The sequence below is a fragment of the Nomascus leucogenys genome, chromosome 16 (assembly GCF_006542625.1).
Source record: "Nomascus leucogenys isolate Asia chromosome 16, Asia_NLE_v1, whole genome shotgun sequence".
In the NCBI taxonomy this organism is placed as follows: Eukaryota; Metazoa; Chordata; class Mammalia; order Primates; family Hylobatidae; genus Nomascus; species Nomascus leucogenys.
In genome coordinates, this window is record NC_044396.1 from 50,153,273 (window position 1) to 50,180,272 (window position 27,000).

The following is a 27,000-nucleotide window of genomic DNA, read 5'->3' on the forward strand; positions in this document are numbered from 1 at the left end:
TTACAGGCGTCAGCCACTGCGCCAGGCCGAGAATCTGCATTTTTAACAAGCTCCCAGGAGAAGCTGAAGCTGCTGATCCTGGGACCGCACTTTGACAACCACGGTTCCAAGGTAAGCAAGATTAGAGGCTGCGGGGCCACGCAAGAGGCTGATTGTCAGCCCAGGTGCGCAACAAGGGTGACCTGGACTATAGGCAAGGCAGAGGTGGTAGAGAGGAGAGGCCTGAGAACGATATGGGAATCAGACACGCCTAGATTTGGGCGTGGTATGAGATGGATGCAATGTGGAGGTGAGGGGGAGGAAGGAGTCAAGGACGGCAGCCAATTTTTGCCATAAGACCTTGAGTGGAAGGAATGCTGTTTACTGAGATAAAAAAAAAATCCAAGAGTAGAAGCACAACTAGGCAGAAGATGTGAAGTTCATTTTGGGGTAGAATACGCTGCTCTAGTTAAGAATATAAGCTCTGAAGTTAGATTTCCTGGGTCTGAGCATTAGCTTTGCTTCTTCCCAGCTGAATAACTTCAAGCAATTTCCACAACCTTACTGCACATAGTTGCTTCATTTTAACATTGCGACAAAAATAGTACCCATTTCATAATGTGGCAAGGATTGAATAAGACACTATATGTAAAATATTTGTAACCCTGTCTGGCATACAGTTTGTACTCGATATTAACCATTATGAATAATTGCCCACACATACACTGGCTTTTTCTAAACTGATTGCATCACTCCCCGGAGGCTGCTCAGGCCATGCTTTTCTATCTTTGTTGCTTTGCTTATTGCGGCTCCTTTGTCTAGAATTTGTTTCTACCATTCCTACTTATCTCTGTATGAAGTCATGCTTGTCCTCAGAGTCCAAATAAATGCCGCTTCCTCCAGTTGTCTTCCCAGTTGCCCCCCACCTGGCTCAGTGATCGCTTGGTTCTCAGCTGTTACCACCATCATTATAATTCCATTTTAAAACAGAATACTTTCAACCTGTGTTTTAATTACTTCTACATGCCTCCCTTCCCAACACTGGCAATGATGGGTTCTATTGTGTTTTGTGGCTTTCATTTATACACTAGTTCACTGTTGAGTGAACTCGGAAGTTAGTTTATAAACATTGTAGGTAGCTGCTGGGCCTAATTTTCACGTTTATTTGGATTTGGAGTTGGGAATATTGTTATGATTTTCTTTGTGTTTAATAAATCACATCTGCATCCATAGAGGTGGGTTTATTTGTGGCTTATTAACTAAATAGTAATTCATCATATGAACAAATGCTTTATTGTATTGTTTTCCTCTCCTTAGGGAAAACCATTTTGACGCAAATTAGAATATTTGAAATCAATACTGCTTCCTAATAGGAAAAGACAATCCACATTCAAAAATCGAATAGGGATATTTATCTTTCTTTCTACATATATGCTTTTACTCACACACACACACGCGCACACACACACACACAGGTGCTTTCAGTAATTCACACTACCCAGTTCTGTTTTGATCTCTGCTTCGGTGGCAGTTTGAAATGTTCTACATGGGGCATATGTTTTAGTTAAAGAAGCTTATTCTCACTACCCCTGCTTCACTTCTGCCAACTAATATATTCCAGAATGTTTTTTATTACAAAACAAACTGGAATAAATCCAGAGCATTTACTGAGAAATAGTCCTTGATCATCATTTTCCCTGAGGAGAATGTAAGTGGATTATAGCACTAAAAACAGGAAATACTTTGGAAATTGCGGAAAATTAGTGTGGGAAAATCATAACATAAAATATTATGCTTTTAAAGTTCTTTCTGAAGATTGTGTTTTAGGGAAGAAAACAAATATAATAATATTTTTATCTTGAATTTAGTTATTATATTATTCTTTTAGAATGATAAACTTATCCTAATAAATGCAAACTGTTCCCTTCCTTGTGGTAAAAAGAGAGATCAGACATAAAATGGTACAATTCATGATTAAAGAATGTTTTTTTCCTATTGAACTTATGCCACATTAGATATTCAAACTACACAGGATCCTGATATAACTTCCATATACACCTATGAGTTCTTCATTCCTTTCACATCTGGTGGTCTCTAGCCTGCATTTTCCTGGACATAGAATGTTTATTTCACTCACATCTTTCACAGTTTTCCAAGCAAATACTCTCCTGCCCAGATTCATCAGCAAATAAACTCCCTTCTCCCAAAGTTAGGCATTGCATGTTAAAAGAATTAGTGTAACAAAGCTCCTCAAATTTCGTGAAAAGCTCTGGCCAGTTTCTTGGGGCATGTTTATAAGCAGTGTTGTTCAAATTTCTGACATTCCCCTACCACCTTCCTGAGTTCAAACAGATGCCCCTGGCAGCATTGGGGCAGCCTGCAGTCCAAGCAGGATGTGCCAGTTGAGCAACAGCAAAGCTTACCTACTTCAGCCTCAGATTAGAAATAACATTGTGAAATTGTGCATCTGATGCTAGGTATATATTTAAAATGTATGGAAATATATATACCTAGCCATTGCAACGAATGGCCATTCCGCGTACCAGCTAAGTCCGATAATGCCCACAGCAATCTGTTTACCATATTTAGGGAAACACTGATCATAGCAGCAGTGAGGCCAGATCCTCCCTGCCTCCTGGGTCTCAACCAGGCTGCATCTTCAGTGGCTCTGGCCATCTGTGCCAAGTTATTTTCCCTCATTAACTGTGGCAGCCTCAGCCAAGGCTTCTCTCTCTGCAATCGACTCCTTCTACCTGCCCATAACTGACTTGGCTGCTGAAATCACATATGCACAGATTGACATTTTAATTTTAACAATGTTCTCTTCCCTTCCTTTTCCTTTGGGGGTACTCCGTGACCCTCATTCCAACTCCTTTCCCCAGAAGGCTGCATATCATCTCAGTGTCTTTTTCCTAAGACACGTAACATTTGGAACATTGAGAAACTTGGTTCTGTTCTTAACTTTGAGTAGTTTATTGGTGGTGCATTTTCCCATTCCCTTACTAAACTCCTTTGCACACATTATTTCAACAGAACCCCGTGGCCTATATGACATCTCAGAGTGATCAGAAAAGACTAGGTGGATTTTTCCTTCTTCATCTCATTTGCGCAAAATGCATTCCCCCATGACTCCTTCAAATAGGCCCTACTTTTCAAAAATACATTTATCAATGTTGTATACACCTCTACTAAAAATACAAATATTAGCCGGGTGTGCTGGCATGCGCCTGTAATCCCAGCTACTCAGAAGGCTGAGGCAGGAGAATCGCTTGAACCCAGGAAGCAGAGACTGTAGTGAGCTGAGATCATGCCGCTGCACTCCCAGCCTGGGCAACAGAGTGAGACTCTGTCTCAAAAACAAACAAAAAAACTGGATAAAAGAGAGATATGTACTTCATAGTATTGTTGTGAGGATCACAGTAAATATTATAGCACCGATCACAGGGCCCTGTATAGGAAAACCAGGCAGTGGATATTCCTCAATCTCACTCCTACCTCCACACCACTGCAACCCACACATGCCTTCTGCGGTTAATCACAACAGAGCAAAACCTATATTCTAGAGGGAGAAACACTTTCAATGCAAAAAAGACAGCCAAAGTTCTTTGGTTCATGGATATTTTGTAAATATTTCCACACACATACTTACTAGAGCAGGGGCTGGCAAACTTTTTGTTGAGAACAAAATAGTAAATATTTTAGGTCTTTAGGTCCATATGGTCTCTGTGACTAGTCAGTTCTGCAGTTGTAGCACGAAAGCAGCCATAGACAATATGTAAAGGAATGGGCACTTATGTGTTCCAAGAAAACTTTATTCACAAAATCAGACAGCGGCTGAATCTGGCATGCAGACTATAAGAAGATTACTATTATAAAACATAACTACTTTTAAGTCATATAGAGAATACCCTTATTCTAAAGAGATGTACATTGACATATTTGAGTGAAATATCATGATTTCTTCCATTTATTTTCAAGCAGTTCAAATAAAAATTTATGTAGATAGGCAGGTAGAACAAATGCAGCAAAATGTTAATTGTTGAATTTAGGTGGAGGGTATATGAGTGTTCATTTTACTGTTCAACTTTTTGTAAATTTAAAAACCTTCATACCAAAAAGTTGGGAAATGTGTATGTTTTAAGAAAGGACTTTGCCATCCAGATGTTATTTTTTCTGATGCTAGTCTAGCATTTCAGAGTGACTTTGAAAGAATACCAACAGGTAAATGTTGGACAGAGTGAACACAAGGCCCTCCTTTGGTTTTCCTTCACCAAAATGGCTGCTCCAAGTTTCTGAGAACTCTGTATGCACCTGAAATTATTGTGCTTCTGGCTTTTATTTGCTATGAGAATTAAAAGTGACAAGGCTGCATTTCCTGTTGGAGCAAGTACTAACAAGTTCATCTGATTTGTATTGGCCCATCTACTTATTGTCAAGCAGTGAAAACTATCATATTCATTGTCATCTACTATTTAGTGTTCAGATTAGGAAGCAGCCTATTAGTGATTTGGAACTTAATTTGCCTAGCTCAACCCTCATATTCTTACCAGTCATCCTGGACATTAAACATGCTCACAAAGATCAAGAGAGGGAAGGACAATGAATCCAAGTGAGAGGACCTTGTAAACTCAGTGAAAGCTTTTGGCCTTACAGCAAACTAAAACATACATAGGCTGGGCACAGTGGCTCATGTCTGTAATCCTAGCACTTTAGGAGGCCAAAGTGGGAGGATCACTTGAGCCCAGGATTTTGAGACCAGCTTGGGCAACATAGTGAGACTCCATCTCTATTAAAAAAAAAATTCTTTTTAATTACCCAGGTGTGGTGGCTGGCATGTGCCTGTGGTCTCAGCTATGCTGAAGGCTGAGGTGGGAGGATCGCTTGAGCACAGGAGGTCAAGGCTGCAGTGAGCCGTGATTGTGCCACTGCACTGCAGCCTAGGCAACAAAGCAAGACCCTGTCTCAAAAACAAACAAAACCCACAAAACATTAAAGCATATATACACCTATTCAGAATTCTGAATAGGGGACAAGAGGGAATGAAGGTTACCTATTCATCTCTACCATTTCTGCCTCCACAATAATATGGAATCTGAAATATTTCTTCAATATTTCTTTCTGTTCAGACTAGGAGTGCTCTAGACTCTTAACAATTTTGTTTTCTGGCCTTCACACTCTACATATCCTGCTGGACTTGGTTAAAAATAGGCCAGATAATGCTTTCTCCCATTTTTGTCTAAAATGTTTTTTAATCCAAGGAAGCATATGCTTTTTATATTCTGGGGTACAGAGAGCTCACAGTACTTTATTCACTATTTTACTGTGGAGAAGTGACACTTCTGAAAAGTAAAATGGTATCTAAAAAGGTTGGTCTTTTGGTTGATTTACATTTCTTAGAGTCAGTTTTTGAAATTTTAATATAACTGATATTCCTGTGTGTCTCTGTCCACAAAAGTATGAAGTTTTACATATCATTTTCAATGATTTGAAAAGTCTACAATGTACTTTTGTCCTTAATAAAGCCAGGAAGCACAAGCTAAGACATCACATGTTTTTTGCTTTTAATCAGAATAATATTAATGTAACACTCCTTGTCATGCTGATCAGAAAATATCACTGATTACTTAATGGAGAAATATATAATAAATGCAATTTTATGATAAAATCAAAACATAAGTATGTGGAAGAAAAATGATAGAAGGAGTCCTTGGAGGTGAAAAGATTTATGAATTACTGTCTGAGATATTTTCAGCTATAAAAATCACAGTATCAGGCCAGGCTACGTGGCTCACGCCTGTAATCCCAGCACTTTGGAGGCCGAGGCAGAAGGATCACTTGAGCCCAGGAGTTCAAAACTAGCCTGGGCAAGATGGCAAAACTCCATCTCTATTAAAAATACAAAAACTTAGCCAGGTGAGGTGGCCCGTGCCTGTAGTCCCAGCTACTCAGGATGCTGAGGTGGGAGAATCACCTGAGCCCGGGAAGTCGAGGCTGAGGTGAGCTGTGATCATGCCACTGCACTCCAGCCTGGGCAACAGGAGTGAAACCCTGTCTCAAAAATAATAATAATAATGATAATATATATTTTTTTGAGACGGAGTCTCACTCTTCGCCCAGGCTGGAGTGCAGTGGCGCGATCTCAGCTCACTGCGAGCTCTGCCTCCTGGGTTCATGCCATTCTCCTGCCTCAGCCTCGCCAGTAGCTGGGACTACAGGCGTCCGCCACCATGCCCGGCTAATTTTTTTTGTATTTTTAGTAGAGACGGGGTTTCACCATGTTATCCAGGTTGGTCTCGATCTTCTGACCTCGTGATCTGCCTGCCTCGGCCTCCCAAAGTACTGGAATTACAGGCGTGAGCCACTGTGCCTGGCCAAATTTTAATCACAGTATCAGTTATGACCTGGTATTAAGCTAGTCATCAAATAAGACTAAAGGAATAAGACAGGACAGGTAATTGTTGAGAAAACAGTCAGGAAAAGGGGAGGTGGTATAAGTGTGTGTATTAGTTTGGAGACTTGTAAGCAACAGAAACAAAGTAGCTCAACTAAGCAGAAAAGAAATTTACTTTGTAGTTCAACAGGCACAGTGGCTCATGCCTGTAATCCTAGCACTTTGAGAGGCCTAGGAGGTAGGATCACATGAGCTCAGGAGTAGTTTGAGACCAGCCTGGGCAACATGGTGAAACCTCATCTCTACAAAAAAAATACAAAAGTTAGCCAGGCGTGATGGCATGCCTGTAGTCTTAGCTACTTGGGAGGCTGAAGTGGGAGGATGGCTTGAGCCTGGGAGGTGGAAGTTGAGTGAGCCGAGATTGTGCCACTGTGCTCCAGCCTGGGTGACAGAGCCAGATCCTATTTCAAAAACAAAAACAGACAAAACCAAAACAAACAAACAAAAAACACAAGTGAACAAGAAGCCAGATCTGCATATACAAGTCATGAGAGAAGCAGCACAAGTTATTAGTCACTGATTCAGAGCACATCATGCAAACTGCAGGGTGGCACCTCAGTCTTACCTTGTCTAGTACTATAATTGAGTATTTTTTTTTTGACAGTCTCGCTATGTCACCCAGGCTGGAGTGCAGTGGCGTGATCTCGGCTCACTGCAACCTCTGCCTCCCAGGTTCAAGCGATTCTACTGCCTCAGCCTCCCGAGTAGCTGGAATTACAGACATGTACCACCACTCCCGGCTAATTTTTGTATTTTTAGTAGAGATGGGGTCTCGTCATGTTGGCCAGGCTAGTCTCGAACTCCTGGCCTCAAGTGATCTGCCTGCCTCAACCTCCCAAAGTACTGGGATTACAGTCATGAGCCACCACACCTGGCCAATTTTTTTTTTTTTTTTTTGAGATGGAGTTTCACTCTTATTACCCCGGCTGGAGTGCAATGGCGCGATCTTGGCTCACTGCAACCTCCACCTTCCGGGTTCAAGCGATTATCCTGCCTCAGCCTCCTGAGTAGCTGGGATTACACGTGTGCAACACCACGCTCAGCTAATTTTTTGTATTGTTAGTAGAGACGGGGTTTCACCATGTTAGGCGGGCTGGTCTCCAACTTCTGACCTCTGGTGATTCACCCGCCTCTGCCTCCCAGAGTGCTGGGATTACAGGCGTGAGCCACCGCGCCTGGCCCTGGCCAAATGTTCAATGTGCCATTCCACTATTGTATATGTCTGGCTGCTTCTGGATGATGAAGTAAATGGAAAGACCAGTAAATCACACAGACATTAACCTATTACCTTACTTGTCTCACAATACCTTACTCACAATAAAATGAATTCCTTGATAAGATACAGTACAGTCGTCCATCAGTATCTGTGGGGGATTGGTTCCAAGGCCCCCTCCCCTGGGATACCAAAACCATGAATGCACAAGTCCCTTACATAAAATGGTGTGGTATTTGTATATATTTTATGCACACCTTCCTGTGTACTTTAAATCATCTCTAGATTACTTATAATACCTAATGTAACGTAAATGCTATCCAAATGGTTGTTATACTGTATTGTTATTTGTATTTTTTATTGTTGTATTGTTATTTTTATTGTTTTTTTTTTCTGAATTATTTTGATCCGCAGTTGGTTGAATCGGTAGATGTGGAGCCTGCAAATATGAAGGGCCAACTGTACTGAATGTACCATCTTGGTGGTATGCACACTATTGGGTGATGCTGGCAGAGGCATGATAGGCAGGAAAAGCAAATCTAATGCAGTATCCATTACAGTAAAGATCATCTGCTGTCCTCAAAGTATGGTACCATTTCAGCCTCTTGCTGCTGCTGGGAAATTAGGCACTCAGCCAGGTAAACCTTGGTAAGAGGAAGAGCATGGTGTTGAGCCCAGAATTATGGTTGTTCACCTAATTATAAAATGCTTCCTCTGAAGAAAATAGAAGATACCATGGCTTGGCTGACAAATTACCCTTAAGGAAAAGTGAGAGATCCCAGGGAACTCCTAAAAGATAATTGATGGGGAAAAGGGGGGAACTTAACTGGGCTCAATAAGGCCTGGTTTAACATGAAAGTATTAAGATTCAGAGAATTTTAAATTACATATTGATATTTAATCTGTGAGGTTATTGCATTTCTCTTTTGGGAAGAATGGAGTTTTTAGAAATTTCACTATCTAATAAAATAAAATTAAATGTGATTTTAGTTTTAAAATGTGCCATCAGAAGTAGAAGCCTGCTGTGAACTGAATTGTGTCTCCCCGCCCACAACCCGAATTCATATATTGGAGTCCTAACCCCAATGTGACTGGGTTTTTAGGAGGTAACTAAGGTTAAATGAGGTCATAAGGGTCCGACCCTAAGTCAATAGGATTGTGGCCTAATAAGTGCAAGAGAATAAGTATAAGAAAGACAGAGAGAGGCCAGGCGTGGTGGCTCATGCTTGTAATCCCAGCACTTTGGGAGGCTGAGGCAGGTAGATCACCTGAGGTCAGAAGTTCAAGACCAGCCTGGCCAACATGGTGAAACGCTGTCTCTACTAAAAATACAAAAATTAGTGGGGCATGGTGGCCCACACCTGTAATCCCAGCCACTCGGAAAGCTGAGGCAAGAGAATCACTTGAACCCTGGAGGTGAAGGTTGCAGTGAGCCGAGATCGTGCCACTGCACTCCAGCCTGGGTAACAGAGGGAGACTCTGTCTCAAAAGAAAAAAAAAAAGGTCTTTCATGTGAGAACAGAGCCAGAAGGTGGCTGTCTGCAAAGCCAGGAAAAGGGGCCTCATCAGGAACTGAATTGACCCCCATCTTGATCTTGGACTTCCCAGCCTCCAGAACTGTGAGAAATAAACTTCTGTTGTTTAGGCCACCCACTATGGAATTTAGTTATGGAAGTCCAAGCTGACTAATACAGGGCCTTTTGTAAGCATTTACATAAGACACAAATACTCCCCAAATCTAGACTCGCTCTGAAAGGTCCATCTAATTCCTTTCCCCTAAACTCCTTGTGCCAATCCTGTAATCTTGTTCCTTCCACATCTCTAACCATATGGCTAAATCATTAGCCACTTTTGACATATTTCTCTTTCCTTGAGGCACAATAACCCTTGGTGGAAGGCTAGAAGGTAGAATCACTGTACATACTGGTATTGTTATGAAGGACACTTCTTCAAAGGTACCCAGTCTCCCTGCATTCAAAGGGATTAGTGATTCAATTGCTGGGTGGCCAAGACTTTTTCAGGCCTGAATTACAGGGGAGAGAGGGAGAGGAAGACAGGGAAAGTAAAAAAAGGAGAGGAACAGGAGGAGGAGAAAGAAGGAGAGAGGGAGGAAGGGAAGAAAAAAAAGAAGGAAGGGAGGGACTTCTAAACATATAGTAAAGCCCAGGGCTGTGTATCCAATGACCCATATAGACAAATATGGCAAATTTTTAGGCAATTTGAGCATCAAAGTAAATAATTATGGTGTTGTAATCCCAGCTTTTAGAGGTCAAGGCAGGAGAATCACTTGAGGTCAAGAATTTGAGACCAGCCTGGGTAACATAGCAAGACCCCATCTCTATTAAAAATTTTTTTTTAATTACCCAGGCATGGTGGCACATTCCTACAGTCCTAGATACTCAGGAGGCTGAGGCTGGAGGATTGCTTGAGCTCAGGAGCTTACGGCTGCAGCGAGCTATGATTGCACCACTGCACCCCAGCCTGGGTGACAGAGTGAGACTCTGTCTCAAATATTTTAAAATGATGTTATTATGGGCTGAATTATCTTCTTGGACACTTAGATGCTGAAATCCTAACCCCCAGAACCTATGAATGTGACTGTACAGTATTTGGAAATATAGCCTTTAAATGGGTAATTAAGGTAAAATAAGGTTATATGGGCCCTAATCCAATATGACTGGTGTCCTTATAAGAGGGGGAGATTAGGACACAGACAAGCACAAGGGGGAGATCAAGTGAAGACATGGAGAAGATGGCCACCTACCAGCCAAGAAGAGAAGCCCTCAGAAGAAACCAGTTCTGCTGACATCTTGATCTTTGACTTCTAATCTCAAGAACTATGAGGAAATACATGTCTGTACTTCAAGCCATCCAGTCTGTGGTACTTTGTTATAGCACCCCTAGCAAACTATCACAGATGGTAACATACTACATTGGATAGTGTGAGACTTCATGAGTGCTCACTGATGTAAGTGAATAAATGCGGGGCAGGAAAAGCACTTCCTTACTTCATAGTAGAATGGCAGCTAATCAATATAGAAGGAATACTGTAATTAGAAAATCACAGGCACAGTGTCTCATGCCTGTAATCCCTTGAGGAGGCAGAGGGAGGAGGATCCCCTGAGATAAGGAGTTCAAGACCAGCCTGGGCAACATGGCAACACTCCCGTCTCTACAAAAAAAATTTATTTTGGATGGAATCTTTCTCTGTCACCCAGGCTGGAGGGCAGGCTCGGCTCACTGCAAACTCCACTTCCCGGGTTCAAGAGATTCTCCTGCCTTAGCTTCCCAAAGTGCTGGGATTACAGGCATGAGCTACCGCGCCTGGCCTCTTTCTCTCTAAAAAAAGGCCTGGCCAGGCCCGATGGCTCATGCCTGTAATCCCAGCACTTTGGGAGGCTGACGCAGGCGGATCACCTGAGGTCGGGAGTTCGAGACCAGCCTTACCAATATGGAGAAACTCCATCTCTACTAAAAATACAAGATTAGCAGGATGTGGTAGCGCATGCATGTAATCCCAGCTACTCAGGAGGCTGAGGCAGGAGAATTGCTTGAACCCAGGAGGCGGAGGTTGTGGTGAGCTGAGATTGTGCCACTGCACTCCAGCCTGGGCAACAAGAGTGAAACTGTGTCTCAAAAAAAAAAAAAAAAAAAAAAAGCCTGTTCTCAGCGGGTGTGGTGGCTGACACCTGTAATCCCAGCGCTTTGGGAGTCCCACGCGGGCAGATCACCTGAGATCAGGAGTTCAAGACCAGCCTGGCCAACATGGTGAACTGCCGTCTCTACTAAAAAATACAAAAAATAGCCAGACGTGGTGGCACATGCCTGTAATCCCAGCTACTCAGGAGGCTGAAGCAGGGAGAGTTGCTTGAACCAGGGAGGTGGAGGTTGCAGTGAGCTGAGATCTCGCCACTACACTCCAGTCTTGGCGACACAGTGAGACTCCATGTCCGGGAAAAAAAAAAAAAAAAAAAAGGCCGAGCGCAGTGGCTCACGCCTGTAATCCCAGCACTTTGGGAGGCCAAAGCGGGTGGATCACCTGAGGTCAGGAGTTCGAAACCAGCCTGACCAATATGGTGAAACCCCGTCTTTACTAAAATTACAAAAATTAGCTGGGCGCGGTGGCAGGCGCCTGTAATCCCAGCTTCTTCAGAGGCTGAGGCTGGAGAATCGCTTGAACCCAGGAGGCGGAGGTTGCAGTGAGCGGAGATTGCGCCACTGCACTCCAGCCTGGGCAACAGAGAGAGACTCGGTTTCAAAAAAAAAAAAAAAAAAGATCTATTCTCTTAATAAGTGTCAAAGTCATGAACGACAAAAGCAAGACTGGAGGAACTACTTCAGATTAAAGCAAACTAAAGAGAGACACAACTAAATGCAACGTGCAGTCCTGGATTGGACAATTGGCAAAAAGGGTACATGGAGGGTGGATTAAATCGTATTGTATCAAAGTTAAACTTCCTTGTGGTAATTGTAGTTATGTAAGAAAATAAGACTGTCATCGCACATCTAGTCTACCAATCAATAGCCCGTAGTCCCAAGGCCGCCTCGCCTCCCTGGCTATTTAGTGATGAGTCAGATGATACCTCCCAGCGCTTCGCCCTCGCCCCCTGACATCCTCCCTATCCCTGCTTTAGGGGCTTTTCCTCTCTGTGCCATATCCTCCACCGTCTCCCCTCCTGTCTCCTGGGCTCTACTCGTCCCTGCCCTCCTCTGCGTCCTGGCCCTCCCGCTGTATTCCGCTTTGCCCTCCCAGGCTCCTTCCACCTCCTGCCAGCTCCCTTCCTCCTCCAGGTGCGCACCCCCACCACTAGCCCCGCTGCGCGCTTGCGCTCTACGCCCAAGGGAGCCAGGCTGCAGAGCTGGAGAAACTTCCGCGGCTACGGGTGCGGTTGCCTTCGGATCCCGGCTCCGGGCCGACACCCGCGCGGGGCTGAGACAGGTGTCTGCGCTCCCCGCGATGGGCTGCTCCAGCAGCGCCCTCAACAAGGCCGGCGACAGCAGCAGGTTCCCCAGCGGTGAGCAGGGGACCGGCGCCGCCCGCGCCCGGACTGGGGACTCGGGTGGGCTAACTCCCCGGGAGGTCCAAAGGGTGTGCCTCGTGGCCACCCCGCCTGGCAGGAGCCGGGCCTCGCCCCGGAGGATGCGAGCAGAACCCGGGACAAAGCGCGATTTCCTCCCGAATCTGGAGCTGCGCTGCTGTGACCGCGGGTGCGGCGGCCCTGGTGCGCTCCGCGGCGCTCGCTGCTAGACGCGCGGGGCCCGAGGCCGGGCGCTGGACTCACCTTGTCCGCTGATGGGATCTCGGGGAGTTGGTGTTGAAGCCCTAAGGCAGTTAGCCTCGGCATTGCCTTAAACACAGGAGAAATGTCCTATCAAGGCCTTCTCCCAAGGCTGGGGGCCGTGGCTGACGCCTGCAATCCCAGCACTTGGGAGGCTGAGGCGGGACGATCTCTTGAGACCAGAAGTTGGAGAAAATCCTGGGTAACAAAGCGAGATCTTCCGCTCCCCCGTCTCTACTAAAACAACAACAAAAAAGACTTTTCCCCATTTACCCTCCCATTAGCGTTTCAGCATCAAAGATGGCAAAAGATGCGGAGAATCCAGAGGAGCATTCACTCCATCAAATGGGTCCCTGCACTCTGAATAGGTCAGACACACTTTGCCCTATCTTTGGCTTAAGTATCAATTGAGAAGTATGTGTGATCAAAAGTGGTCATCACTGACTCTTGCTGAAGAAACTCAACAAGGACATTTTGAGCATCTGCTATATAATACCCCGGTGCTTGGCTAGATGCTGGAGATACAAGTGATCCTGTTTGTGGAGATTGAGGGTGGAGGAGACAGAAAAGAAACACGTGAAACAATTGGCTAAGATCGTTTCTGACAGTGATAAATACTGTGAAAAGTGTAAACGCAGATACACGAATTAGAGAATGACAGGGTTTTACAGCCGACTCACTTTTCTTAGATTTTGTATGGCTAACATTTTGGACAATGTTATGGAGGTTAAGCAAACTCCGTCAAGCTAGTTTACAGTCTTCTGCAAGGCGAATTTTAGCGGGGATTTTGTACTGGAGTGAATTCCTTTTCACAGGTTTTCTCTTAGCACCTTGTGTTATTGCAGTAACAGCAATGTCTTCCTCTCTGATGTTGTTGGTAGAGCGCACCAGAAGGTCATGAATGCTTTTCAAAGCTCAGCCGCTGTGTCCTAGTCAGAAATATGTTGTGTTGCTGTTATTTTTGTGGTGTATGAGAATTTATTTCTAGTTTCCATAGATAACAGAAAGCAATGACAAGTCAGGAAGTAAACAAAAAAATTAAAAACATTACAAAAGTGATTCCAAACCCCTTCTCACTGACAACAATGTGAAAACATGGAAAAATTCATTTCTAATGCACAGTGCTCACTAACTATTCTCCTAAAGAGCCCAGAGCTTCCATACCCCCAAGGAGAGGACAGAGCAACGAGTTTCTCCAATGTTTTGTGTTTTATGTTATGAAATTAAGTAGAGTTTTGCATTCTGTACTAAGATACATTTTTGTGGGTTTCAATATGAAAAGCCGAGGGAAAACGGATGCTTCAGGAAGATACATTTTATTATTCTGACTTCTCTTACCCCGTGCTGTGCTTCAGTTATCCTAGGAGTAGCATCTTGGTTTAACAAGCAGAGTACTGAGTCACCATTACATAGTTTTAAACGGATTAAAACATGTATTTCAGGGAATGTAACTCTTGGGGCAAAAGTATTCAATAGGTGGAATGCAATTTTTAATCCTCTCAGGAAATAATGAATAACTTTGTCTTTAAAAATATTTTATCATCCATATTGATAACTATTCCACGTGAGTTACACTCTTCCATTTTTTATTCTTGCTTTCATTGCTGTTCTGAGTTTTCATAGATGTTGTTATGGAAGAGATGTTAAAATGCCTGATGACCAGTTCTAGCCTTTAGAAAATTAACCTAATATGCGGCATAAATTGCTCAACACACACGTTGAATCAATCAACAGGTCTATTTGCTTCTAACCCTCTATCAAACAATACTCTCTTGTAATTAGATACTATTCTGTGTTCGTCAGCATTTCAGCTTCATGATCTTAGGCCCGATAAATAATTCATTCCTGTTTCTGCAGCTTGAAACTTCTTTAAATCCTATATACAACCCCAAGCTTGTGTGTACATACTTTTAGACAAAAACAGTCCAAGTTTATTATATGTCTGGTACATGTATTTATTCACTGTACTCTCAGTGCCTAACAATGCTTGGCATATAATAGGTCCTCAGTAATTATTTGTTGAATGAATTACTTCATTTAATCCTTATAACAATATTATGACTAAATATTATGGTTGTCCTGTTTTTATAGATAAAAGTAAATAATTTACCCAAGGTCACAGGGCTTCTAAGAATCAGAGCTGGGCTTTGAACTCATATGCTTTGTTGGGCACAGTGGCTCATGCCTATAATCCCAATGGCTTTGGAGGCTGATGTGAGAGGATTGCTTGAGGCCAGGAGTTCAAAACCAGTCTGGGAAACATAGTAAGACCTTGTATGTAAAAAATTTTTTTTGAAAAATTAAAACATGTATTTCAGGGAATGTAGCCCTTGGTGGTACAGGCCAGTAGTCCCAGCTACTCAGGAGGCTGAGGTGAGAGGAGTGCTTGAGCCCAGGAGTTCAAGGCTGCAGTGAACTATGATTGAGCCACTGCACTTCAGTCTGAGCAACAGAGTGAGACTCAATTAAAAAAAAAAAATGAACCTATATGTTTAAACCAACTTCACTAACTAGATTTAAATCTTTTTTTTGCCTCAGATCACTCTGGATCCCCATTATGTGTGTGGTCACCCACTATAAAAACAATGAAATCAATACAATAAACACATTATACTATATATCTTTTTTTTTTTTTAAGATGGCGTTTAACTCTTGTTGCCCAGGCTGGAGTGCAATGGCGTGATCTCAGCTCACTGCAACCTCGGCCTCCCAGGTTCAAGCGATTCTACTGCCTCAGCCTCCCGAGTAGCTGAGATTACAGGCATGCGCCACCACACCCGGCTAATTTTGTATTTTTAGTAGAGATCGGGTTTCTCCATGTTGGTCAGGCTGGTCTCGAACTCCCGACCTCAGGTGATCCACCCGCCTCAGCCTTCCAAAGTACTGGGATTACAAGAGTGAGCCACCGTGCCTGGCCTATACTATATATATTTTTTAGGGATAGAATAATCCCTTATTATGATTCTAAATATTAGTCTAATCCCTAAATAAGATATATAGTATAATATGTTATACAAATATTATATATTTTATTTTTTATTAAAAAAATTGAGACAGGGTCTTGCTATGTTGCCCAGGCTGGTCTTGAACTTCTGAGCTCAAGTGATCCTCCCACCTCGGCCTCCCAAAGTGCTGGGATCACAGGTATGAGTCACTGTGCCCAGCCTATGTTATAAGTTTAAATCAGACAGCAGCTACTAGTAGGTAGACATTAGGTTGCACAGGAATAATCTATTCTACTGATTATGTGGGGACATTTGCCCTGACCCATTAGACATTGAATCTCATAGAGCTTCTTCCTATCACCTCCCAAGATGACTGACCAGATAGGTGTGTGTGTTGGGGAGAACAGAGGTGAAGACTCTGATTGTAAGCAATTATTCGGTGCCCCTCAAAGCGTAGAACAGTGCCTAATATGTGGTAGTCACATCGATTTTTATAACGTGCCCTGAAATGTGTGAGGAAAGAGACTTTTCTTTCCAAAGGATAATTAGACAGATTGAGTTTGGAATTTCTTGTGTTTGTGGAAGCAAGTTTTAAATATTAGGACAATTTCTGTTCTTTTGAGTGTCCTGAGGATCCGATGCAATCTGAACACAAAGGTTTTATCGACTCCACAGACCTTAATGTGCCTGAAGGTGTCTAGACGTTCACATCCAAACCCTCCTCCCAGTGTTTCTAGCCCTTTGCTAACATGGATAATCACTGCTTGATTCTTTCCTAATATAAATGGGATCTGTTTTGGCAGACTTCTTTCCAAGGTGTTACAGCCCAAGCACCAAACATGGACAAGGTAAATAGGTGGTAATTATTGACAAGTTCATTGCTAGGTTAATGTGTACATTTCCACTGACTGCTGTAATCATTTGTTTGTTCTAACCTGAACTTTCACTAACTGCTTGCTGTCCATGCTGCCTAGGCAATCAGATGAAGCTTGAATTTCACACAGTTATGTGAATTGTTCTTTGTACTGCAGTCATACCTTCAGTTTTCACCCAGTATTTCACACTGTGACATCTAGTTAGGTCATCTGGTCCTAACTAGACAAAAGTTTTTTCCTTTTGAATTGAAGAAGAAACATCATTAACATTAAATTTAATTTGTATAGGCTTTTGTTGCATATAGAAATTATATAAATGGGATTTTTTTTTCTTTCAAATGTGTGCCTTTGTGTCCTTTCTGGAGCCTGGCACTTAAATAGCGTTTGGTATGTCTTTGTGGTAGGCCTGGCGATTGCATACAGCTAATTGAAATGGAATAAAAAAACTACATACATCGTTCAAAAATGTGAAAATATTTGGAAAAGGCAGGCCTGAAAAGTACACCTTCCACCCCCTCCTCATCATCTATTTAGTTCGAATCACATCCATGAATGAACACTTATTATTTTAGGGTTTTTTTTGATATATTCTTTCAAAGTTTCTTTATGCATTGCAAATATTATTTCCTTCTCTCATCTTTATTTATAAAATGTAGTGTACTATACCCACTGTTCCTTACTTTGTTTTTTTCACCTATCACTGTGGAGATTTTTCCATATTGATACGCAGAGAACTTCTTTATCCTTTTTTATACCTGCATAATAATCTGTTCCTTGATTTATTTAACCAGTCCGCCTATTGAGGGACATTTAATTTGTTTGCAGTCTTTTCCTGTTGCAGACAAGACTACCATGAATTCCTTTGTGCCTACATCATTTTGAACGTGTGCAAGTATATCTGTAGGACAGTTTCCCAGGAGTGGCATTACTAGGTCAAAGGGTGTACGCACTGATAATTTTGATAGATAACTGCCTAAATGTGTTCTGTAAGAGTTGAAGCAGTTTACACAGCCATCAACAACAAAGTAAATCTTTTTCTAAAACGGAAAACTTTCAGACATTTGTGCAGCCACATCGAAACATATACATGGGACAGAAGGAAGGAGACAAGGTAGGGAGCACGCACTTGGTTTCAGGTGCTTTAGTTTGTGATCTCATTTAATCCTTGCAGCCTTAAAATGCAAACATTAGTTGCACCAAATACAGCTAGAAAACGGAAGCTTAGTGCAGATAAGTCACTTGCCCTGGTCTCAGAGCTAGTAGGTCTAGTAAGCCTACTTAGTACATGGATGGATGGACCTGGGGCACATGGCTAATGTATGTGACTCCAAAGCCCCTGTTCTTTTCGCAACTTCCAGTTCCATCTGGGATCTGGTCCTAGTTCTGCAAGAAACTTGTAGTGTGGCCTTACACATAGAACACACGCAATCAGCTGAGTGTGGACGCTCGAGCCTGTAATCCCAGCTACTTGGGAGGCTGAAGTGGGAGAATCAGGAGGTCAAGCACCACTATACTCCAGCCTGGGCAACACAGTGAGACTTCTCTCTAAAGCAAAGAAAAAAGAGGCCCGGTGCAGTGGCTCACACCTGTAATCCCAGCACTTTGGGAGGCCAAGGTGGGCAGATCACCTGAGGTCAGGAGTTCGAGACCAGCCTGACCAACATGGAGAAACCCCATCTCTACTAAAAATACAAAAAATTAGCCAGGTGTGGTGGCTAATTTTTTACAGGTATGCGCATGCCTGTAATCCCAGCTACTCAGGAGGCTGAGGCAGGAGAATCACTTGAACCCAGGAGGTGGAGGTTACAGTGAGCCAAGATTGCGCCATTACACTCCAGCCTGGGCAACAAGAGTGAAAATCCATCTCAAAAAAAAAAAAAGGAAAGAAAAGAAAAAAGGCAAGCAATAGTAACTGTTGAGTAGTTGGATGGGCGAATGGGTGATTGACAGAGATGGGGATTCAGGGAGGTAAGAGTATTACTCAGAAAAGCAGAGGAGGAATCAGAACCTAATGAATACCAGAAACTGAAAGGTAATATTGGCAAAGATGGGCTTGGGAAGAGAGTGTTGGGTTGTGAAGAGAGCCTCCTAGCTATGCGGGAAAAGGTTAACACTAAAACAACGCTTGATTGTCTACCATTAAATCATGCTTCTGGGCTGAGGGCAGTGGCTCACGCCTGTAATCCCAGCACTTTGGGAGGCCGAGGTGGGTGGATCACTTGAGATCAGGAGTTCAAGACCAGCCTGGCCAACATGGTGAAACCCCATCTCTACTAAAAATACAAAAATTTGCTGGATGTGGTTGCAGCTGGTGGTAGCTAGGACCTGTAATCCCAGCTACTCGGGAAGCTGAGGCAGGTGAATCTCTTGAGCCTGGGAGGCAGAGGTTACAGTGGGCAGAGATCATGCCATTGCACTCCAGCTTGGGTGACAAGAGCAAAAATCCCTCTCAAAAAAAAAAAAAAACATGCTTCTGTAAGGTGGCCCCACATCCAGCTCATGTGTACAGTTTCACTTCTATGTTAATGTTTTACAATATCAAGTTGAAAGAAACCCTGAATATGTGTGGGGGTTAATGAAAGTCTCACCAAAGCTGATAAAAACTTGACGAGGCAGGCCAGGCGTAGTGGCTCAAGCCTGTAATCCCAGCACTTTGGGAGGCCAAGGCGGGAGGATCACAAGGGCAGGAGATCGAGACCATCCTGGCTAACACGGTGAAACCCCGTCTCTACTAAAAATACAAAAAAAATTAGCCGGGGGCGGTGGCAGGCGCCTGTAGTCCCAGCTATTCGGGAGGCTGAGACAGCAGAATGGCATGAACCTGGGAGGCGGAGCTTGCAGTGAGCCGAGATCGTGCCACTGCACTCCAGCCTGGGCAATAGAGCAAGACTCCGTCTCAAAAAAAAAAAAAAAACCACACAAAAAAAAAACTTGACGAGGCTTCTAATCCTAGAGTGTATAAGTGTGAGAAGTACTAGGTAATTTTTTTTCTTTTTTAGAGACAGGATCTTGCTCTGTTGCCCAGGCTGGAGTGCAATGGTGCAATCATAGCTCACTGCAGCTTGGACTCCTGGGCCCAAATTATCCTTCCACCTCAGCCTCCTAAGGTGCTGGGATTACAGCCATGAGCCACTGTGACCCACTGTAATTTTTTTTTAAAGCAAAATGCCAGACTATAGCTCTCCAGGTGTGTTTATGTCTTGAAAGTACTGTAATGACCTCAGAAGTTTCTTCACCCATCTCAGGGCTATTGCTGTTGTTCACAGTCCTTGAACCACTTCTTGGGAATTGCCTTCGGGCTCTCAAGTTCATTCATTGTATATAATCAAGGGTGTCTGAGCTTTGTCCTTTAAGGATGAAGATTGAAAAAAACAACAATCCACATTGTTTTTATTTTATTTTTTAAGTTTTTTTTTTGTTGTTTTGGTAGAGACTGGTTCTCACTATGCTGCCCAGGCTGGTCTCGAACTCCTGGCTTCAAGCAACCCTAATACCTCAGTCAGCCTCTCAAAGTGCTAGGATTACAGGCATGAACTACCATGCCCAGCCCCACATGGTTTTTAGCAGCTAAACCCCCTTATGAAGGTGGGTGAAATAAGACAGGCAATGCTGGTGTGCATGATTTAGTATTACCTAAGTTGTTTATATCAGAGTTTCCCAGCCTGTGAGAATGGATTATAGCCATGCCAGCATTTCTCCTAGCCTTTAGGGCAGCCAGGTGGGATCTTGACAGCCTGAGCCATCTGGAAGCAGCTTCCTCCATTTGTTGCAGTGTGATGCACAAATATCATATTCTGTGTATGTCATGACATTGAAAAGATCAGGAAGTGCTGGTGGCCGGGTACAGTGGCTCATGCCCGTGATCACAGCACTTTGGGAGGCCGAGGCAAGAGGATCACCTGAGGTCAGGAGCTGGAGACCAGCTTGGCCAACATGGTGAAACCCCATCTCCGGCCGGGCGCGGTGGCTCATGCTTGTAATTCCAGCACTTTGGAAGGCCGAGGCGAGAGGATCACGAGGTCAGGAGATCGAGACCACGGTGAAACCCCGTCTCTACTAAAAATACAAAAAATTAGCCGGGCGTGGTGGCGCGTGCTTGTTGTCCCAGCTACTCAGGAGGCTGAGGCAGGAGAATCACTTGAACCTGGGAGGTAGAGGTTGCAGTGAACTGAGATTGTGCCACTGCACTGCAGCCTGGGTGACAGAGCAAGACTCCATCTCAAAAAAATAAATAAAATTAAAATTAAAATAAAAAAGGAAGTGTTGGGATGTGCATTCCAGCTGCTCTGTCATTTTCACTAGTTGTTTCTTTTGCTTAGAGATAACATCTGCCTTCAGCCACCCCAGCAAGGACTTTCATTGAAATGTTCTCCCTAAAACATTCTCTTTGCTTATTTCTTTTCCTCACTGTTAATGATAATGATAATGAACCTTCTCTCTCTCTCTTTTTTTTTTCTGTAAGGTGATTTTTGTGTGTGTGCCTGTTTCTGCCTCTTCCCGTTTTCTCAAGACTCTGATATAAACCACAGAGTTTCTTTTTTGCTAATTTCCTTTACTTAGTACTTAGTCTACAGGTATAGCACCTGTAGACTAGATGTTATGGGAGGTTCTGGTTACCTGTATACCTTACATTAATGTGTGGGTATGAATTTCAACATTGCATTTCAACTGAAAGACAGTATAGAGTGCTGATTAAGAATGTGGGCCTGGAGTTAGACTGGGTTCAAATCCTCGTTCAGGATCAGTTATTAGTTGTGTGACTTTGAGCCAGGTACTGACCCTCTCCATGCTGCTTCATCTACAAAATAGGATCAATAATAGTACTTCATAGAGCTGAGGAATAAATAAGTTAATACGTATAATGCACTGAGAATATAGTCTGGGCCAGGAATGGTGACTCATGCCTGTAATCCCAGCACTTTGGGAGACTGAGGCAGGAAGCTTGCTCTTTAGGCCAGGAGTTCGAGACCAGCCTAACCAACATAGTAAGACCCTCTATTTTTTTTTTTTTTTTTTGAGATGGAGTCTCGCTCTGTCGCCCAGGCTGGAGTGCAGTGGTGCAATCTCGGCTCACTGCAAGCTCTGCCTCCTGGGTTCACGCCATTCTCCTGCCTCAGCCTTCCCGAGTAGCTGGGACTACAGGCGCCTGCCACCACGCCCGGCTAATTTTTTGTATTTTTTAGTAGAGATGGGGTTTCACCGTGGTCTCGATCCCCTGACCTCGTGATCTGCCCGCCTCAGCCTCCCAAAGTGCTGGGATTATAGGTGTGAGCCACCTCACCTGGCCTTCCTCACTTTTTAAAAAAGTAAATTTATTTAAAGAAAAATGGTGACAAAAATATTAAGTCAATAATAGCACAAATGGTAAAGAAATATTCAAAAATCATAAAAGTGGTATGCGAATGGCCACAGTTTATGGGACAGTTTTTCTAAGGCTACCAGGTCTTCTTATTTAGCTAGATTACTTGCTCTTATATTTTTGCTGCTATAATTTTTTTATCTTTTATTTTAATTTACTTTTTTTTTTTGAGACAGGGTCTCACTCTGTCACCCAGGCTGAGTACAGCCTCAACCTCCTGGATTCAAGTGATTCTCCTGCCTCTGCCTCCCGAGTAGCTGAGACTACCGCTGTGCAGCACCATACCCGGCTAATTTTTTATTTTTTGTAAAGACAAGGTCTCACTATGTTACCCAGGCTGGTCTCAAACTGCTGGCCTCAAGTGATCCTCCTGCCTCAGCCTCCCTGCTATAATTTTTAAAAATAAATTTTATTTTAGAATAGTTTATTTACAGAAAAATTATGAAGTTAGTACAGAGAGTTCTCACATTTTGCACACTCACTTTTCTCTTTTTAAACATATTAGTAGGATATGTTTGTCACAATTAATGAACCAAGTCTGTTACATGATTACTAAGTAAAGTCCATGCTTTAGTCAGACGTTCTTAGTTTAACGTCCTGTTTCACTTCCAGCGTCCCATCCAGAATCCCACATTGCATGTAGTCATTATGCCTCCTTCAGCTCCTCTTGGCTAAGAGTTTCTCAGATTGTCCTTGTTTTTGATGACTCTGACAGTTTTGAGGAGCACTGGTTAGGTATTTTGTGGAAGATTCCTCAACTGGAATTTGTCTGGTATTTTTCTCATGATGACACTGGAGTTACGGGTTTTTGGGAGGAAGACCACAGAGATAAACTGCCCTTCTCATCACATCATCTCAAGGGTACATGTGGTTGACTTGACTTCTCACTGCCCCCTAAACTTCTCTAATACTCCTCCTGGAGACTCTGAAGTTTGATGATGGGTGAAAAGGCAGATTTTTGTTTTCTGTTCTAAACTTATTGAAAGCTTCCAGTTTAATTATGTTCATGATTCTTGGTCAAACCTACTTCTTCCTAAGTTGCAGCTTTTTCTTATGCTTTGCTTTATGAAGAAGCTCATTCAATTCAGTTTTCAAATGTTTACGCCAGGAGGCTTAATGCTGGCCTCAAAGGTGTATCAGGTTGTGAGTGGACAACCTGTGCTTTGTTACAAGTGGCTTTTCATTCTGGAAAAGAAAATCCCCCCTTTGCTTAATATGATCTATTATTTTCCTAAGCATGGAACTGAAGTCATCTGAATTGCATGTAGGTGCCTAACTTGAGAGAGTGGAAGCAGCAATCAGTCAGCGGAAAGACCTTAGATCTTTCTCCTCCTGGCTCTCCCCAGTGCTCTCTCTGGTGCCAGTGGCTCTCAAGGTGCACAGACCTCCCATGCTTGAGGCCCTGGTGTGAATAGGACTGCTCTGTTGTAAAATTTCAGTCTTCTATCCCAGCCACACAGTTGCTAACTGCTAACTCCCATCTCAAGCACACTTGCCTTTTTTTTTTTTTTTTGAGACAGGGTCTTGCTATGTTGCCCAGGCTGGCCTCCTGGGCTCAAGCGATTCACCCATCCAAAGTGCTGGGATTACAGATGTGAGCCACCGTGCCCAGCCACAGACACCTGCTTTTGACCATGGGCCTTTGTACTCTGTACTCAGACAGAGTGAAACGTAGACACAGTGACTGAGCCTGGCAAGCAGCCACATTGCATTGGGGAGGTGGGTCTGTCTGCCCCTCTTAGAGTGCAAAGCAGAGCAAGTATTAACCTTTTTTGTGAGATGGAGTCTCTCTCTCTGTCACCCAGGCTGGAGTGCAATAGTGCGATCTCGGCTCCCTGCAGCTTCTGCCTCCTGAGTTCAAGCGATTCTCCTGCCTCAGCCTCCTGAGTAGCTGGGATTTCAGGTGCCCGCCACCATGCTCAGATAATTTTTGTATTTTTTGTACAGACAGGATTTCACTGTGTTGGCCAGGCTGGTCTTGAACTCCTGACCTCAAGTGATTCTCCCATCTTGGCCTCCCAAAGTGCTGGGTTTACAGGCACGAGCCACCGTGCCCAGCCGTATTAACCTTAATTTCAGAAGAGAAATTAGAAGGCCTCTTTTTTTTTTTTTTTCTCCTGATCTAGCCAAGGCAGAGGCTTAGCAAACCCAGCTAATTCTGTGAAATGAAGGAAGCTTGGGAAAAATCTCCCTCCCCAGCATGGAGCTCACTTAAACCAGCTCAGGCCTTTGATTCATGGCTAAATCAATATCCTTATATTATCTCTCGTGCTGACCATGGCATGTTAGTGTGAGGACAGAGACCACACTAAGATAGGCAGCAACCCCTGTGGAGAATGAAGGACATCCCCATCCAGCAATCCTGTGTATTCATATAGGATTGTTCAGTTCAGTCTCTCCAAGTAGCTCCTGTATGCCTTCCCTGGTGACTCCATACGTAACCTAATCATCTGGGGATCTTGTTAAAATACAGAGGAATCTGGTTCAGATTCTGGGGTAGAGCCCAAGATTCGGCACTGAAAAAAAAATTCCCAGGTCATGCTGGTGGTGCAGGCTCTGGGACCACAATTTGCTTTTAAAAGCAGCTAAATCTTCAAAGTGGAATCAGACTTCCTTGGGGTTAAGCCTAAGCTGTGCCACCCACTAGCTGTGTGCGCCTCTTAGATAAAGATGCTATAATGGCCAGGTATGGTGGCTCATGCCTGTAATCCCAGCACTTTAAAAGGCCAAGGCAGGAGGATCTCTTGAGGCCAGGAGTTTGAGACCAGCCTGGGCAACATAGTGAGGCCCTGTCTCTATTAAAAAAAAAAAAAAGATGCTATAATTTCCTCAACTATATAATGGGGATAACAATAGTCCTATCTTATGGAGTTGTTGGAAAGATTGAATGAGATAATCCACACAAAGCTCCAGGCTCAGTGCCCTAATGAATGTCAACCACTGTTCCCCTTCTCAGAGAAGCATGGCGGCAAGTCCTGTTTGGGTTGGTGAAGTGTCATTATATATACAGAGAGAGACATCATCTTCCTTCCTGTCTCCTTTCCTTGTTCAGTGAGATGGCTTTGATTTTATAGACTAGACTTCTATGCAAATGTTGGATTCCCTTGTGCTAATAATGACCATCCATCAATGAAACTCTTTTTTTCAGTGATGAATGCTGTCGATAATTTCTAAAGTGATGTTTTGTGCTATCATGTTTTTGAAATCAGAGTTTATCTTATAGGAATCGAAAAGAAATTAAAGAAAATAAAATTGGAAAAGGATATCTGAAGGAGACAACTCTTTGTCATGGTTTGATGACAGACTTGCCTCTGTAGCTCTTAAAGGTCAGCCTCTCCCCTAAGCAGGCGTCCACATCTCCATGTGAGTTCAACAATTGTTCCAAGAGTACCTTTCTAATTACTAACTATGTTCTTGTTTCTCTTTCTCTCTCTCTCTGTCTCTTTTTCTTTCTGTAGAGATGAGGTCTCACTATGTTGCCCAGGCTCATCTCAAACTCCTGGGCTCAAGCAATCCTCCCATCTCAGCCTCCCAAACTATTGGGATTACAGGCATGAGTCACCATGCCTAGCCTATTCTTGTTTCTCTATATTTAAATTTCAACATTAAGTTTATCATCCAACTTCAGCGCATTTACTTTGTGATGATCAAAACGAATTCTAGATATGTAAATTCAGGTGCTTTTATTAAAAAAGAAAAGTGGTCTGACTGATTTTTATTTAACCTCAAATAATTTTTTGGTTGATAATTTTATATGTCAGTTACATGGAATATAGCCTAAGTTCAACTTTCTTCAAAATGAGTGCCCTGTTAGCATCTACCAGCTGATAGAATGCATACTTGGGGATTAGCATTTGTGCCGTGGCACAGAAGACAGTGTTTGTACATGCTTTGATGTCGGAAAAGGGAAAAAACATCAGAATAATGCTGCTCCATAAATGTTGATTGGATGGATGGATGAAGGATAGAATCGAATTGAGGCAAAAGCAAAGTAAGGAAATGAGAAGGAAGATGAGTGGACTACTCATCTGGAGTTGACTCATGCTACATTCTTGGTTCCAAAACCTCAAAAGCTCCAGGAACCTAGAAATGATGACAGCAAGGAAAAACACCAGGACCCCCTTCCTTACAAATTCGCTCAAAAACCCAGCAGACAGGCCAGTGAAGTCTTTAGGATGTCTGATATGGCATAGTCATAGGAAATATTGACAAGATTTTCTTTTTGTTGGGTAGAAACTTTTCATTTCTGATTAGGGTAATGAACTGAGTTGAAAAGCTTCCACCATAATGTAAATTTCAGGTATGTTAGCTCTAGTTCTAATCCCTTCTGTAATGTTGCCTAGTATTTAGTTTTTTTGTGTGCCTATCACAACGGTGCTTATGACAAGGGTTCTGTTAGTTCAGCTGTCACAATAAATTTGTGCATGGATCAATTTACAACAGAATCAAGGGAGATAATGAACACCAAAGGATTAGGCTCAGAGCAGTGTATGATTGATGAAATGTGGAGTTCAGAAAACAGACACATCTTCAAACAAATTCAGACTTGCCTCTGTAGTCTGTCTATAATGCATCTGTCTACAATATTTATTATATAATAACATAGTTTAGGCATAGAATGTCTCCTGTTTGTGGACAAAAATATATCTAATTGCTTTTCAAGTTAGCCTGCTAGAAGAAATGATGTAGTACCTTTTTCTACCTTGAGGAGGTATGGTGAGGATTCACAAAATCCTATGGACAGAGTGTATGGAAATACTTGGGTAAGAGGTAATGTATAGCCACCAAGTTGTGCTTAATGAATGGAGTAGCTATTTGAATTTCCCCGAAGACAGTAAACCCTAGGATACCAGGGACCACATTTTCCTCGTTTTTTTTTTTCTTTTTTGAGACAGGGTC

The 27,000-nt window shown here is 43.0% G+C and overlaps 1 protein-coding gene across 2 annotated transcripts in view; it reads left to right on the forward strand.

Annotated features, from left to right (window-relative positions):
- Nucleotides 1-12,377: 12,377 nt before the first annotated feature.
- ERICH5 (glutamate rich 5) overlaps nt 12,378-27,000 on the forward strand; it is a 28,405-nt gene continuing 13,782 nt past the window's right edge. Inside the window, exon 1 of one of the 2 annotated variants that reach the window (XM_004090781.2) lies at nt 12,378-12,658. In XM_004090781.2, the coding sequence (XP_004090829.2) occupies nt 12,601-12,658 (58 nt within the window). In that variant the 5' untranslated portion in view covers nt 12,378-12,600. The remainder of the gene's footprint in view (nt 12,659-27,000) is intronic. The other variant, XM_003256035.2, reaches the window with a different exon arrangement.